General features: G+C 33.9%; 1 protein-coding gene across 1 annotated transcript in view; it reads left to right on the plus strand.

Annotated features, from left to right (window-relative positions):
- The window catches only part of FBXO8 (F-box protein 8), a 42,567-nt gene that overhangs the window by 16,048 nt on the left and 8,587 nt on the right, over positions 1-17,932 (plus strand). The window contains exons 2-3 of the mRNA XM_019636202.1: positions 225-561; positions 4,077-4,203. Coding sequence (XP_019491747.1) covers positions 233-561; positions 4,077-4,203 — 456 coding nt within the window. The 5' untranslated portion in view covers positions 225-232. The remainder of the gene's footprint in view (positions 1-224; positions 562-4,076; positions 4,204-17,932) is intronic.

The following is a 17,932-nucleotide window of genomic DNA, read 5'->3' on the forward strand; positions in this document are numbered from 1 at the left end:
GCAAACTGGGATAAAGGTGATAAACCAAACATTTCTGAAAGTTTCTCTGTCCAAGTCTTGTACTTACGATGTTCCAGCTATTCTTTGTAATATATTACTCCTTTTAATATGCTTTAATGAGGAATGTTAATTCTGATAAATGAATACTTCATGTCAGAGTTGTTGTACCACTGGGAAAGGCAGTTTCCTTTTTCATGTAACCTTTCATTCTGGCTTGCTCCCAGGCTTGCAGATGGGTCAGGGGCTGTGGAGAGTGGCCAGAAATCAGCAGCTACAGCAGGAAGGGTACAGTGAACAAGGCTACCTCAGCAGAGAGCAGAGCAGGAGGATGGCTGCCAGCAGCATCTCTAACAGCAGTCATCGTAAACAAGTCCAAGGAGGCATCGACATATATCATCTTTTGAAGGCCAGGAAATCTAAAGAACAGGAAGGATTCATTAATTTGGAAATGTTGCCTCCCGAGCTAAGCTTTACCATCTTGTCCTACCTGAATGCAACTGACCTCTGCTTAGCTTCATGTGTTTGGCAGGACCTCGCTAATGATGAACTTCTCTGGCAAGGGTAAGTTCAACCCGCCATGTTTGATTCTGTATCTCTAAACATAATCATCTTAAGTGTTCTTTTTATAATAGATACGTGCACTATGAAATATTTCTTTTTAACCTGGGCTTGTATTTTGAGTTGCTTTTTATTAAAACCTGGAAATATAAAGATACAGTTATCATTATGTGAAATTTGATATTGGGAAAAGAAAGGAAGTATAAAAGAAAATAATGACTACAGTTAGAATAGAGGCTACCAATCAAGAAGTGTCCATTTATTATAAATCAGAAATTGTCAATTCATTCTAAAAATACAACAGGTTGCTAAGTGAGAGTTTATAATCCAAAATTTAGAGTGCTCACACCCCTGGTGTAGTTTGTGCTTCCTATATGAAGACTAGGCATACTTAAAAATCAACAAATATTCCCCAAATCTTATTGTTTTCATTGGTTACAGATAGAGTATGTGTGTGTTTGTCTTCTTATTCCTATATTTCTTTTTATCAGATGTGCTTGTAAGCATAAACTTTAATTGGTGAATATTTCATCTATTTTTTTTTCTAACCACCGTTTCATATGAAGTAGGCAAATATTAGAAAGCAAGGAGACAATCTGCTTGCTGAACTGAATATAGTAGATTTTAGAAGTATAAGCAGCTATTATGGCAGTTTAAATATAAGCTATAAACCTAAGAATGTTTGGTGGAGTAGAATCTATTTTATTAAATTAATCCTTAAAGAGCACCATATACTTGAGTTGAGAAAATGTTACCAAACGTAGGAGAATCATTGGTTTTCTAGTTACCAAAACTTATTTGTCTCATTATTTTAAAAAGGGACTTCATAATGATATAAAACATATCTAACAACAAAAGTCTTTTTGAGACTTTAAATAATTTCTAAATGAAAATCTAATTGAGAGAATGAATAAATTATCTAAATAGCCAATCTTTAGTCAAAATGTATTACCAACAATGGCATTCCTCACTTAGGCTTCCTGATGCTACAGAATTACAGTATTAATTATATAGTTCATTTCTCAGCCTCTAAATAGATAAAAATCATCAGTATTGTCTTGACATTCTCACATTGTCTTGTCATAGTAAAGGCACTATGGAAGTAAGAGGAAATTCTATTAAGTAATGTTTAAAATAAATTATAGTTATTAATTTTTTAATGATTTAGTATGAGGAAATGAAAATACTTTAAAACTGGCTCATTTTATTTCTAATCTCTTTTCTACATTTTAGTATTTCCAGCAAACTTATGTTCTTATATTTGAACTTTGAAAAAAAAGTTTATATTTAAGCTCATCTGAATGAACTCAACCAGAATGTATTTTTCATTTGGGATTTATATCTGGATTGTTTGTTTCTAAAAGAAATGCTTCCTTTTTGTTTACCACATAATTATGCCTATTTTTGTGACACTTGGATTTTTTTCTTAGTGATAAGTTACTTCTATTTTAAATTAAATGCTGCCTTCGTTTTTATTTTAACTTTGGATGTGTTGAATACTTAACTAATGTTGGGAGGTTTTATTGCTTAGTAATAAAAATCAAAAGCTATGGCACTAGGTTAAAGAGACTATTAAAATGTTGATAACTTTCTAAACAAGTTACTAAACTTACTGATTTTAAGAAATATTTTTGTATTTCCAATTGCAGTGGACATTCAATATTATATTAGTTTCAGGTGTACAACGTCGTGTGTGGTTAGACATTTATATAACTTACAAAGTGATCCCCTCAATAAGTCTAGTACCCACTGGACAACATACATACTTATTACAATATTATTGTCTATATTCCTTATGCTGCACTAAACTGATTTAGAATCAATTATTTCATTTGGTAAAAATAATGCAAGGATACAAATGAACTATTAAAAAGTTATTCTCATATTCAATTAAATATTTTATCCATTGTCATCACAATTTTTTACATTATAGGCTGAGACAATAACTTTTTCTTGTTTTTCTATATATGAGTGAAAAGAAGGAAGATTGAACCAAAAATCAATAATGAATATCAGAAAGTGAAACTGCTTTCATGTTTATAAGTAGGTGTTTTTGAACACACACAAGAATCAGACCATTTTGAGACAGTCATTAAAAAATGTACATATAGTTTCGGGACATGGAGTGGAGAGCGGGAACGGATTCAATGGAATTGTGGTGGATGGGCATGATATCGGGGGTGGGGGGCGGTGGATGGGGGGAAGGGGGTTGTTGCCTGGTGAGGGTGAAAAGGGTGACTATTGTATTGTTCTGTACACCTGAAACTAACAATAAAAAAATAAATTTAAAAAAATGTATCAAAAAATAATTTCAGTACTCTCAATGTCTCTGGAGTAATGCATTTATATTTCATGATCTGTGGTATATTTCCAGAATTTCTAGGCATTGTAATAAGATAAATCTTCAGCTTTCAAATAATAACCAGTAGCAATGGCTCTGTACAGAGTTTGAGACAACTGACCCCATCTGCAGAGAGAATGCGTTTTGAGATATGAACTGTTAGCATTTTACTTTTTGTAGAATTTTTAAACAATCATGTATCACTGTGATAGTAAAAAAGCCAGTGTTTTAGAAGCAATATCTTAAAAACAGCTTTGCTTAATGTCACAGCTTTTGATGTATGTATTGAGTTACAGCATTACAATTTCTGTATTTAGTTTGCCTGTTGTTAATATATATAGTTTAAAAAAAACAAAGTTGTCTCCCTGCCCAACAATCTTCCCCCAACCCCATTCAGTTTTATGTCACAATAGAGCAAGTAGTTTACTTAATCTGCTTAGCTTCTTCGTTAAGATTGCAAGCTCTAGAGTAAGACCCTTGGGTTCAAATTCTGCCTCTACACAAATTTGCTGCACAACCATGGGCAACTTTTTTATCATGTCTGTGTTTCTTTACCTATAGCACCGACATCATAGGATTGCTGTAAAGATTAAGCAAGTTAATGCTGTGACAATGCTTCAAATAGTGCCTGGCATTTAGTAAGCACTCAGTAATGTTAGCTATCATCATCATTATTATTAGTTTTTATTTAACTTCAGATAGCACTCACAAATTTTATTAATCTTTGTAACTCACATTTACTAAGTGCTATCAAAATTGCTAAATTGAAGGCATTTGTCTATCATACTCTAGTGAACAAAAATATAAAATTAAACATTTAAACTTTAGAGCAGTGGTTCTCAACCTGTGGGTCGCGACCCCTTTGGGGGTCCAACGACCCTTTCACAGGGGTCGCCTAAGACCATCGGAAAACAAAAAGATATTTATATTATGATTCATAACAGTAGCAAAATTACAGTTATAGAGTAGCAACGAAAATAATTTTATGGTTGGGGGTCACCACAACATGAGGAACTATATTAAGGGGTCGTGGCATTAGGAAGGTTGAGAACCACTACCTAGAGCTGTAAAATCTAATTTTGTATCATTTCATGTTATTATCTTATCATGTGTATACACGTTTAACTTGGGAAATTAAATGTGGTAATGTTTTCTTGTCTGATTTTATCTTTTATAGGTTGTGTAAATCTACTTGGGGTCACTGTTCCATATACAATAAGAACCCACCTATAGGGTTTTCTTTTAGAAAATTGTACATGCAGCTGGATGAAGGGAGCCTCACATTTAATGCCAACCCAGACGAGGTAAGAGAAAAGCTTGAATATCTGTAACATTTGAACTTTATTACTGTCTTGCTGCAGCCTTCCAATATAATAAACTTGCAAATAACAAGTCACTGAACATGCCTTTTCAATCACTAGGAAGCCCAGTATTTTGAGTTATTGCTGTATGATGCAGTCATTTCTTTTTACCTTACCACGTCATATTCTCATCTTTCTAGCTGCCCACTTTGTATGGCAGCTTCCATAACACACGTGCCGTCCTCTACTGGACCTGATTGAGATATTGCTGCACTATAAGAGGAGAGCATAAAATATGTTCATCAAATTTTATCTGCAGCATTGTCTTCCTGTTTTATTGTTGGTATTTAGCAATGATGCCACTTTTATCAGATAATCACAAAAGAGGTTGTTCTGGTTTGCAACACATCAAAATGTTGTCTAAATAATGCTTTTAACAATCTAGTTTCATGTTGACATAGACACTGCTTATAGATTCTGTTATAAGATGGAATAATTTTGTGTGCATTATGTAATTCTCTTTTGTAAAGACAACAAACATAAGCAGAAAAAAAGAAGAGGGGGCAAAGCAAGAATAACTGCTTAATAATTAATTATTTAACTCTTTCTTAACATAATGTGTAAGAATGAACAAAATGTGAAGACAGTTCTTTCACTGGCTTTATTTTCCCAATTCTCATTTTAAAATCTCCCGGAAAGTTTCAAATTTTCAGATAGGTGTTTAAATATCTACTAGATTTATTAGAAATCTAATGGAAATTATACAACACTTAACTGTTACTTCTGGGTTTATTCTGTGGACATATTTAACTGGCAATTATTTTAATTTACTTAATTTTCAAAATCCAACTTTTTTTTTCATTTATTGTGGAGGTATTAAGGACTGTTTAAATCATACAGTCAAATATTTAAAAAAATATTTTAACTTCTGCTACATTATGATTAAAGAAATGTTTCTCCCATGCAAAATATTTGAATATTAAACAGACATACTGATTTTTTAAATACTCATATAATAATACAAATGACATCATTTTAAAGATAGATTGATTTTTGCTTGTTACATACGATTTTTTTTCTTTGTTAAATTTTTCTGTACATGAATGAAAAATGAAATCTAACACCACTGCAAAGGCTTACTCATACCTACACATTATATATTTGAAATTAAATATTTGAAACCAGTATGATACTAATTTTTAGAAATTAACAATAATTCTTTAGAAGACAAATGAAGGGATAAACTATCCTAAATTTAAGTCTTGTAACTTGTCACTTTATTACAAATTTTTTCTGATGCATTCCTTTATCATAAAATACACTTGTTTTTACATTATTTTTGATCAAATCTAAGTTCTCTTCCTTCTAAATATATAGCATACTCAGTAAGCATGTCATGTTTTTGACCTTGCACTATGGCATACCTACTCTGTACAAGAGATTAAGCTACACTTGTGTATTTATTTGACGAATGAAATGGTTTCAGGGACTTCATTATTCTTGTTTATCAGAATTAGACATTCCTTGTTGTTAACAAGTTCATATGACAAACTTTGATAATGAGAAATATATTTTGCATCAATCTTTTGAGTTAATTGAATGATGATTACTGGAGAAGAACTGAAATAGAATAATGCAATGTTTTACTCAAATACATAAGAATCAGGAAAGGCAGCTATTACAAACCCCAGTCATATTATGCTCAACTTAGCAAGGCATACTGGCTCCTGTCATTAATTATACTGATGTTGAGTAAAACTGTCATCTTCAATCCATATCACTTGCAAACATTACATTCTAAGGAAGATTTAACTTGGTAAGTACTGAGTTGTAGATTTACAAAGTCAGAAAAGTTGGATGCAGCTGCTGATATTGATTATGGTAAGTAGTCATTTCTTGCTAAAGGAATACCAATTTTTAAACAAATTATAAAGCCATTATTTTTATGCAAAGATGAAAATGTAGATAGGCCCTCATATACTATAATATAATATTGATAGCTTGAAATGTCTAAATTGGAAAAGCTAGATATCGAAATATGTTTCCATCTTTGCAGCTACATATGTCAGACTATAGGTTCTTGTTATACCTCCTCTAGAGTATTTGGAGTGGGGGCAGAGAAAAGAGGTAAAGTTAAAGTCTTCTTTTTATCTAACAAAAGTTTTTAAAAATTTTTAAGTCAAATGTGTGCTAAGCAAGGGGATTGAAGTTATTAATTAAAATAAGATTTTTAGATCTTCAGAATTACATATCCATCCTACCTCCCATTGTTATTGAGAGTTGGCTGTATTTGCTTTTTCTTCACTCCCTGGCCTGATTTAAAGATATCCTGGAGCATTCCAGAAGTATTGAATTCACTGTCCTGAAAGGAGCATATAGCGCTGCCAAGAGGCATAGAGCTGAACCATTCAAAGTGACTTGTGGTTCCAGGATTCTGATTCTATGCTTTTATGAACATCAGTAACTTAGGAGGTGTCACCGAATAGCAGAATAGAACTTTACCAGAATGAACTTAGGATATAAATAGGCAAAGAAGGATATTGAGATACAGTGTAGGTGCAGAGAAATGAGGGGAAGTATTTTAATGACTATATGCTATACTTTCTTTCATTGACTAATATAAATAATCAATGTCAATTTGGTTGTTTATCCAAGTCAAGCCTTCAAAATTGAAGTCGTGACTGAGAGATATTCTAATAGATGTTTTTATGTAGAACTTCTCTGTATGAGTCATACTTCAGCCAGGTCTTAGAATGACTATTGGTGCATTTTTTAAGTGCTAGAAATCAGTAAGTACTTTTTGGAGATTGATTTGTTTTTTTCTCCTCACTGGAGCACTGTCATCAGATATGTTATTTTGGGTCAATTTAAGGCTGAGAAGTGGATTAGTTTTAATGCTATGTTTAAATGTAAGTGGTGTTTATTGTATCTGAGATGTTTATAATTGTTCAGTATTGTAAAAAGCCTACTTTTTTCATAACTTCTAGTTCTGTACTTAACATTTTGATAGCAAGCATCATTAAAATATTATAAAAATAAGAATACTTGCAGCCACAGGGAACAAGATTCTCCAAAGGACCTCGTTCATGTCACGGATATGGGTAACCAAACTCCATAGCAACTGCTGGCAGTGGCTCATGGGGTGGGGGAGAACATCTGCACAGTTTGTGGTACGATTATCTAGCACGCTGTTGTTATATGCATGACATTGTGATCTCAGCTGTATGTAAAGTCTTGACCTGTGCATGAGCTTGTGTACTTCGTGGCAGGTGACCACATTCTAGTAAAGGAATGTGCTAAAAACCATGTTTCATTAGGCTGTATTTCCCCTGCATGTACAAGTTACGTGTGTTGATTTTATTCCACGAGCAGTATTATAATAAAGCAATTTTACCGATCATCCATTAAGCTATGTTCCTTGTGCTCCACTTAGTATTAAATATTTTCTTGACATAGTTATTTTTAAATTTAGAGTCAGAAAAGTTGATAGTGAACATGGTTTAATTTTATTATAGTTTTATTTTTGTTTGTGTAAATACGGTTTTTAAAAGCTTTTTAAAATGATGTCCTCACTGGAGTCAGGTAAAAGAAGTCTTTTTTTTTTTAACTATATAAGCACATTTTTCCTGTGTCCATACAAAAAGACCCACATGCATACATTTGTATGGATTTTATTAGATTGATCTGGGATAGAATCTGTTATGGGAAATATTTTAAATTTGGGCTGTGTACATGTTTTAGATGGAAATGCAGATGCAAATTATTTTCAAGATAACATATTCTTTTTGTTGTTGGACCAGCTAGAATATAAACAGGAAATTTGTAGTTCTCCATTATAGAAAGGAACTCAGGCATTTATACTCAATCCTTATGAATAATATCTCAGATATTAAATCTTACTAACATTTTGCTTCAACATACAGCAGCAAAATATTCATTACTATTACTGCATAGCAACAGTGATGAAAAGTAACTTTTATTTTTATTGCTAGAGATAGAAAAATTGGTATCATCAGAATGTACAGATAAGCATTTCCCAAATGTATTCTTTGGAATAATTATTCCACAGGATAATGAACACAGTCAGAGGGGTTCCCAAGTCTAATAAATTTGACCACATTAGGTATGATTAGTTGGCTCATTTACAGAATAACTTTTCAAAGCCCCTAATACATTGATGCACATTGTAAGAATCCAAGAGGAGGATGTTGTTGCAGTGTTATCCAAGCTTGTATGACATAGCATCTTTTGAGAGGTGAGGGGGGTTAAAATAATATTCCAGGGAACACATTCTCAAATATGCTAGTATAGATTATCTGTAATCTTACTATGTGTAAATAATATGTATATGTAAATAGAAAGACACCTAGATTGAATGATTGAAATACCATGTGATTCACTGACAGCTATCTGATGTTTATTTTACCTGTAATCTTTTCTTATTGAAAGTCTATGGATCTATAATTATGTGTTCTTTTTCCTTTAGTCTGATAGTTTTGTTTTGTTTTGTTTTGTAATTAACATTGAGAGTTGAGTCTTGACAAACTGAGCGATTTGTCCATGGTCTATATTTTGTTTGTTATCTAATATGATAAGGAAAGTGTTGGTTTGGAAAACAAAGGTAGAACAACATGATAGCAATATTGAATTCCTGTAACTGCCTGCAGACATGGATATGTGTATCAATGTCAAATAGTTTGCAACAGACCATTCATCATTATATTCTGCTCTACACTTACTCTATTAAATCTTAATATATCCTGCAACACAGGGGTATTTCCAGTGAAGGTTGACAGGCCACTAAAAATGCTTTTTAATTTAGCAAATGTACTGCCTTTTGAGGTTTTATCCTTATTTCTAGAAATTGGACTTTTATCTTTCCGCTGAAAGTGGATCAGTATCTCAGGAATAAACTTACGTTATAGGTAGTAAAACCTGAATTGTGTTGACAGTAAGATGGATGTACTTTGAATAATGCTTGATAGCATAAAGAAAGAAAAGGAAACTAGAATTCCTAAATTCTTAGCTTATGTTACAAACTATACCTAGAATATACCTAGGAATTGTTGGGTCTCACCACCCTTCCCTTTGCTGCTCCATTCAGCCAGTACCACATTTTATGATCTGCTACCTGCAGTAGCCACTCTTCCCTGTATGTATCAGCTAGGGTTTGGGGGCTCAAAGGAACAGAGAACCTAACTAATAATGGCTTAAACCATATACATTTATTTACTCCAAATGACACTCAGAGATGGGTACCCCAGGGTTATCTCAGTGATACGGTCATGGACTCTCAATGTGTGCACTTTTGTCCTTTCCTGATAACAACATGGTTACCCCCTGCTCAAAATACCACTTTCTATTATGAAAGTATCCTCAGCACAGAGAGGGCAGACAAAGGAACTCCTCAAACACCTTATGCGTATTAGGGAGAAAAAAGTCTTTTTCAGGGACCTTCAGTATACTCATGCTCATTTCTTATGAACAGAACTGAATCAAGTGATCACCAGAGAACAACAGAGAACAAAATAGAAAGGATTGCATCAATGACTAAACTTAACATGATTTGTAACTGGCTGAGATGCTAGAAGCAATGAAAAGAGCAAAATGGCCTTTGGGCAGGCATCCGAACATCTGCAACACTATTTTTACTGGTGAGCCACTTGCAAAATCTGTGATTCTGCTTCCCTTATTTCTGGGCTCTGCTGATGTAGAGGCCTTAATACCCAAAGGGGGAATATTGACACCGGAGGCACAACAATTCACATTGGCTGTGACACTACCTTCTTGCCATTTTAGGTCCCCCTGCCACTGGAAAAACAGACCAAAACAAAACAAAACAAAAGGGTATGAAGGTAGGTAATTATGGTGTGGTTGAGGTGATTAAACCTAATTACCAGAAGGAAATAGTTACTGCCACACAGTGGGGAAAAATAAAAGGATATAGGTGAAACTCAGGATATCTCTTAGAGTTACTTCTAATACCACTATATCCTATAGTAAAAGTAATTTCCACAAAACAGTCATAGTAGCCCTATATAGGCAACATTTAAATCCCATCCCTTAGATTTGTCACTATAAAGCAGCTGAGAGGCTGATTCCATTTCTAGCGTCGAGAGTTGAATATAGATTATTCCCAGCTAATAATGTTAATTCTCTTCCCCTTGGCTTCCATGACATCCATGTAATCCAGTTCTGACCTGTGAAATTGGAGGAGATTGCATGGAGAAGGATTGTTTAGGTTTTAAAAAGAGAAAAGGAAGTAGTACTCTGTGTGTGTGTGTGTGTGTGTGTGTGTGTGTGTGTGTGTGTATACACATGTACATGCACACTTCTGGGTATTGGTTTATTAGGATGTAATGACAGAAACACCTGTTGCTATGAGGATATTAACAACATAGTGATAATGGCACATTGGAAAGAAAGAATGGGTCCATGATACCATATGTGAGCCTAACAACCTTGGATAATAAATCCCTTTCCTTTGGGGTTCCTGTTGTTTGCAGTAAAAAACACCCTAATGCTGTATCATCATCATCATTACTATTACTGCTATTACCCAAACTCATAGGAGTTTGATATATAACCCTGAACACGTTATTTTTATAAAAATAAACATTGCTTGTATGGATGATGTATTGTAGAGGTGTGCACTTGAAACCTTTATAATTTTACTAACCAGTGTCACCCAATACATTTAATAAATGAATAAAAAATGTTTTAAAAAGTAAACATTACTATTTCTCATTAGCAGATTAATTAATTTTATCCCCAGATTTGTTGATGAGAATTTAATCAGAGCAAAAGGAGCTAGTTGACAGTGAGAAGAATCCCCCACCAAATAGAGCTCCTCCTGTTTACCACGAAGAGCTAAAATGCTCAGGGTCATTGGCAAAGTACCTTTCCTTCGATCAGTATTAGAGTCAAAGTGCAAAACTATGCCTCTCAGACTACACATATTATCCTCTGACTAGATAAATTAATCCCTTCAATCTGGTTACAACTAGTCAAGTTATTCACTTATTTGAGAGCAACATGGTGTGTGTGTATGGGTATGTATGTGTGTATCTTGTATCTATCCATCTGCCTCTTTTCTATCTCAGCCATCATGTGTTGATTTTATGGTTAAGAATGCAATTTTATCCAGTGTTATTAAGATAAAGATTTATTTTACTTATTTTTATTTAATTTGATTTTACATTCTTGCCCAGACCATACTATGTCACAGCCACCCTCTCTCCCCCTCTAGTCTCCAAGAGTCATTTCTAGCATGTAGTTTATGTATTTATTTTTTAAGATTTTTATTGGGTAATTGGGGGGATGGGAACAGTGCTGGGGAATTGGGGGAAGGGGAACAGACAAGTTGCTGTCGTTTTGTTCTTCAATCTAGTTGTNCTGTCGTTTTGTTCTTCAATCTAGTTGTGGAGGACGCTGCTTCACTGGCCCAAGTTGGCACCATCATTGCGCTCTTCCCGGGCGAGGCAGATCAATCGCTGGCTTCTGGACCGCCGCTCACTGCGGCTGCTGGCCACTCACGCAGGCTGCTGGCTACCTACGGTAGCCCATGGCAACCCACTGCCACAGGGACTGCAGCCTACGCCGTTGCCAGCAACTCACTGCAGCCCAGCTCCAGGTTGAACTGTTGTTCAGCATCTTAGCTGTAGAGGGCAGTGTCACTGGCCCTCATATTTTGGATCCGAACCGGGGCCCTCTGGCGTCCCAAGCCAGTTCTTAACCATCACGCCACTTGGCCGGCCCTCTAGCATGTAGTTTAGAATCAGTCCACAGAAGGATGTTTGTAGACTCAGAGTGAATCTTTCAGAAGCTTCGAACACAATCAGATTTCCCAGGCCCTTTTACAGCCTTAGTCTAATTGAAACAAAGATTTAGGCCTAGTTTATTCATCAGTCAAACTACCTCATACATTTTGCTTTTGTCTTCCTCAGTGTGCCATAGGAGATACTAATTTTTTAGCGCATTTGGTGTGAACTGACTGGGTAGAGCTAAACTGAAATTCATGGACGATGTAGTGATCTAGGACTTTGAACTAGAGGAAAGAATAAAATTAGAACATTTTCATTAGAATACTTTAGCACCATAACACTCATACTGCAAATGTAAAACTGAAATGCTAAAATGAGCAAGATTTTTTCCTTCTTTGTTTGAATTTTGTTACCCATTTTAGATAAATGTACTAGAGGCTTTGTAATATTGTATTAATATTTTAAGTACATTTCAAAGAAAAGTCGGTTTGCTTTTATTTCCTTATAATACCCTATTTGACCACCTTGACACCTCTAAAATGTTCTTCCTTATCTGATTTGACTAGTCTCAGTGAAATTTGACATCACTTTCCAGATTTAAGTTCTCAGCTTTAATGTCCAAGGTAACTGTCTCTCCAGCATGTCTTTCCTGAATTTAGGAGTTGCCGCTACAATGTCACAGCAGATGTCATTTCAAAATATAAGTGTTTTATCAGAAATCTAAAGGACAATATTTTCTCAATTCTTGAATGTCATCAGTTTTACAGTATCCATCAATTTAATTGCAGCTTTTGAAATATGGGAATATGAAGGAAAACACTACATCAAATGCAAATTTTTAAACCAACATTTATCCATGATTATATAATTTTCTTCTTTCATATCATTTAGAGACACTTTCTTTATAATCAAAGTCTTAAGACCTTTGTGAACCAATTTCGGCCATTAGCAGTTAAATCTACCATCATAATGCCATGTTGGTTTTTATTATTTGGACTGGTGACTCTGACCTTTGAGAGTTTATAATTTAAGGCATTTCTCAGTATACTTGAGTTTTGGTCCAACTCATCAGTTTTTGTTGTTGTTATTTTATTATTTTCTTTTTTCCCCTTTAGCTGAATTATATAATCTTTAAAAGTTTAAGGTTCTCTTGAAAGTCACCTGGAACTTTTGTATAGATAAACTCTTCAACAAATATTAATTATCTCTCCATTTGCTAGTTATATGACTTTGACCTTGAGCAAATGATTTAAACTGTGCTTCAATTTCCCCATCTATAAAATGGGGAAATAATAGTACCTATTATCATTTTGGTGTTTTGAAGATTAAGTGAAATGTTTAGTGCTTCTAAGTGCTCACCAAAATGTAGCTTTAAATGTATACTAAAGGTCAGCTGCAACAACTTATGCTACCAAGAGCCTTTGGGTTTCTTCCTCTGCTGGAATTTTTGGATTCTAGAAGATAAATATTCGACACCTAGTATCGATCCTTCAGGAAGCATGTATTGTCACACCAACATCTCCTACTCTAGATGGTGATACTCTTTGCCTTTCGTTTCATTTCCTGGCATGTGATGAACAATCTTCTGCATATACAGTAAATTTTTGTCTCAGTGGTGCTGCTTAATTTAATCTTTTTGCAGACATTTTAAGCAATAATTAGGGGTCCAAAATTATGTTCAAATTAAACATGTATCTTGGCTGAAATGGTGGTAGGTTGGAGATACTTTAATTGCATGAATAAATATACACATGTGCTGGCAGTGAAACTACCATTTAAATCCCAACTTGTTTCTTTGCTTGTCTGCTATTAAGATTTGAGGGGGTTTTTTAAGTGTTTATTTCAAAATTGTTTTAGAGTTGTTAAAATATATTTATGGTAAATTTTTTTTTGGTTTTTTTTTTTGTTTTTTTAGCTGAGCTGTCCTGCCACTTGTAGGCAGCTCAGCGGCAGTTCAGCTCGGGCCGGGACTTGAACCACTGTTGCTCAGGGCTCGCACGCTTGAGCGAGCTCTTAACCAACTGAGCCACTCGGCCAGCCTTAAATGTATTTATGAATGTACATATTAGAATCTGGATAATATGATAAAACTTTAAGCAGTGTTCATCATTTAAATAGTTATATATATATATATATATATATATATAGTTATATATATATATATAGTTATATATATATATAGTTATATATAGTTATACACACACACACACACACACACATTGCAAATGCAATTTTTGTGTGTGATTTTTATACAGTAGCAATTTTAAATTAGCTAGTATTGGTGTTCAAATGTGTCACTTTCTTATTATACCTTAACCTAATGGAGCATCATCTCCATATTTTGATTAGAATGCTTTCTTTTTCTAATTTACAGACGTATTAGAGATAGAAGGGACTTTTTTAAGAAGCTTACCTCAGCTACCAGCAACCTTGTCAATAATAATTACAATAATGATTGCTGTATTTAATTATTAGTAGTAATTTATCAATTAGGAAGTACCTTCATATTCATTACCTTATGTTGCTCTATGCCAATCATGGGTGTGACCCTTTGGGGACTGTTAGAACTAGTTAATAGGATTTTTTGTTGTTATCTAAAACCTTAGATACTGAGGTGTATATTATTTTGTCTATATATTGCTTTCTCGCTCATGAAAAAGAAGTAGAAAGATCTGTCTGACACCTCTTTTCTGTTTTTCTTGGATTCCATTAGAGGGGATTTTCCATTTTTCTTTTGATTTTCTTTGAACTCGCCCTCCTTTATGTGAGATTTCCTATTGACATTTTCTGGCTACAAGTAATTTAGGGTGTATATGTGACTTTTCAGCAATTCCTGAGCATTGTGCGCTTAATGTACTATAGAGTTCATAAATCACTCTTGCAAACTGAAATCCTTGTCAATTCAAACAAGGTACATAAATAAACTAATTTCATTCTATATTCCATACTCAAAACTGAACGTATGACTCTTTACTATCCTCCAGAGAATATGTGATGTTCTGAACAATTTCAGTAACTGAATTAGAGGGAACTGGCCACTGGATATTGGCACGCTCTTTTCTCTTCACAGTTGTCACTTCTCCCACGGTATGGACCATGTGTGCTCTCTCTTCTTCCTGGAGAAGACACAAGACTTGAACCTGGAGCACAGATTTCCAGCTGAGATCAAATTTACCTTCCCATTTATTTCCCAAACCTCATTACCCCTTTTCCTCTGAGTTATAAGTCACACAGAGCCTTCCAATGAATAGCCTAGTTATGAGTACCTCAATAAAAGGAAAACATTACTTATTACTCTTATAAAATAATGTTTCTACATAGGATAACTTTAAAGACCAGGACATAGTTTTTACTGTCATCTTTGAATCTAGTGACTAGGTTGAGAATAACAATTATATGTATGAGTAGCTTAAATTACCATGAATAAAAGGATTGTGTGACATTTCTGAAATAAGTGATAAAGTTGGTGTTATACGTAGGAGCGAGGCTTGAAAACTTAAAGAAGGGAAGAAATATGACAAAAGTTAGTAGGTAGAGAAATTAAATGACAGGATAAAATAATAGATACCTAGTCTTAAACTTAACCATTTAGAAATCTTCTGCATTTATTTCGCTTCAGCTAAAAACCAAGGTGTTGATTTTTATTTGCTGATTACATGTCCCTAGATGAATTATACCTCTTCAAGTTCTATGTGGTTTATTTTCCTTAACTATAGAGCACATGTTCTATGATTAAATAGGGAGAATGAGAACTGCTAGACTGAATAAAAATTAATAGATTTAAAATTTTTCATTGCAATTCTGAAAGCATTCCCATGTGATCTGTGGAGGGCTGTCCTCTGATGTGCTGATTATTTATTAGAAATAATTAAGAAAGTAAAAATTTTCATAACATATTGTTATTCTAATTTTTACATTACTTGTGGTGTGAAATTGTTACATTCAGTTGTTCATTTCACTGTGGTTAAAATGTATGCTTGAATATTAATATAGTAGTCTCATTATTGAAAGAAAAATTAGAAATACAGATTGAACTGTTTTGTTTTATAAATATTGTTAACATTTAAGGCTTGTTATTTTAAAAGTCTTCAATTTTCCTTTTAAAAAGAAAATTATATACAGTGTCCAGTTTGCTTTCTATTATATAGTGCTAGTATAAACAGGTTTACTACCTGAAAAATAGTAGCCACAGTACTGTATTTTTACATTGTATACAATGGCAAATTTGAACAAAACTAGCTATATCAAAATTTTTACTAAATTTATTTTCTAAGCTGTTCTTTAGGAAAACAAATTAAGGATACAACCTAGTATGCCACAGCTTTGTTTTATTAGTGATATATTTTATTGACAAAGTGTTACACAATATTTTTACCAAGTTCTTGTGCCAATAGCCAGTACTTTGAGTACCAACAGTCAGCACTTTTTGTTTTTAATTAAGACTTTAATTTTTTTTTTAGAGTAGTTTTAGGTTGATAGCAACATTCTGCACTTTTCCATTTGGCTTTGTATACCTAGTTTTCTAGAGTTCACTATGTTCCCACATATATATTTTCTGGTTCTGAACATATGTATGGTAGATTTTGCTTTTGAGGCACACTGGATAAGAGTGGTTTGATTTCTTTTTAAATAAGCTTTATTAAAAGAAGGGAGGAAAACATGGGTACTTATGTAATAGAAGGAAACAAAGTAGCTATATCGTAAAACATGAATTCTGTGGAAAGAGCCATTCTTACAGGAATTAATAAACAGAGGGATGCGTTATATAGGTGACTCTCCAACACATCTTTTTCTTCATTCTAAATTCCTTTTTAATATTAGTTTTAGCTATTTGTTTATGTTTTTTTTTAATTATGTGTTTGTCACCTTACAAACACAAATTACATCAGAACAGCTCAGCACTCTGATTTGATTGTATAAATCTTGGTTCTCTCATTTGCATAACAGATTTTAGTGGCACACTCTATGGAAAGTACTTTACAAAATTTCTTGATTTTATTTTCTTGAGTCACTGAAAATATCTGTTCTGATAAAGAAAACCTTAACCTGAAATGGGATGAATTCACAATAACTTCACCTGGGTTCTCATTGCTGCTTGGCACTCCTTTTGTTTATTCCTTGTGGATTCCTTATGAAAGATAGAAATCTTTACCATTTTGCTTGAAGATCCAACTTCTTTGCTCTCTTTTCCAACTCTCCAGAATCTAGAGTCTAGATAGTGTGTCCTAAGGAGAAAGTCAACGTGCACTCTGCTTTCTACTTTTATCACTCTCTTAACACACCTGTCTCTGAACCATTAGTGCTGTCCTGCTCTCCAGGCTTAGAAAGCACTATAAACTCACCTTCCCTGCTCCCCTTTTCTCTACCTTGCTGCTCACATTATCTCCTCTTTCTCTTGCACTTCAGTCTTTTTCTCTCTCCATTGATGTTCTTTCTTTTGTTTTCTGACATGCACAAGTCAAAATTATGTTGGGAAAAAATTTATTTTATCTTTTTGCCCGTTAATTTTGCCATTTTTTTCCTCCTTGGTACTAATACATTTTTCAGTTGAGTAGTCTATGCTCAGTTTCCTTACCTTGAGCTCTTTCCTTAGCTTTCTGCATGGATTTGTGAGTCCCCATGACTCTCTGGAAAGAGACCTCTGGAAAGTCACTATTTGTTTTTCTCCCAATCATCAAATCCAGTGTCCTCTTTTCCCATTTTTGTCTCCTTGAGCTATCTAAAAGACACAGGAAACTAGCTATGTTCTATGCTAGGCACTTTTGTATCTTCACAGTAGCCTTCTAAGATTTTTACTGATTAGAATATTAAGGCTTAAAAAGGTTGAGTAAATTGTTTATGTTCAGATCATCAGTAAGAGGCAGAGCCATGATTTCCTCCCTCTCCTGAAAATTATGCTCCTTCAACTATATTCTGTAATTGCATTGTCTGCTTTTCTTTAAATTTAGAAGGCTCCTAGCCTCAGGGGG

Source organism: Hipposideros armiger, unplaced genomic scaffold, assembly GCF_001890085.2.
Source record: "Hipposideros armiger isolate ML-2016 unplaced genomic scaffold, ASM189008v1 scaffold_27, whole genome shotgun sequence".
In the NCBI taxonomy this organism is placed as follows: domain Eukaryota; kingdom Metazoa; phylum Chordata; class Mammalia; order Chiroptera; family Hipposideridae; genus Hipposideros; species Hipposideros armiger.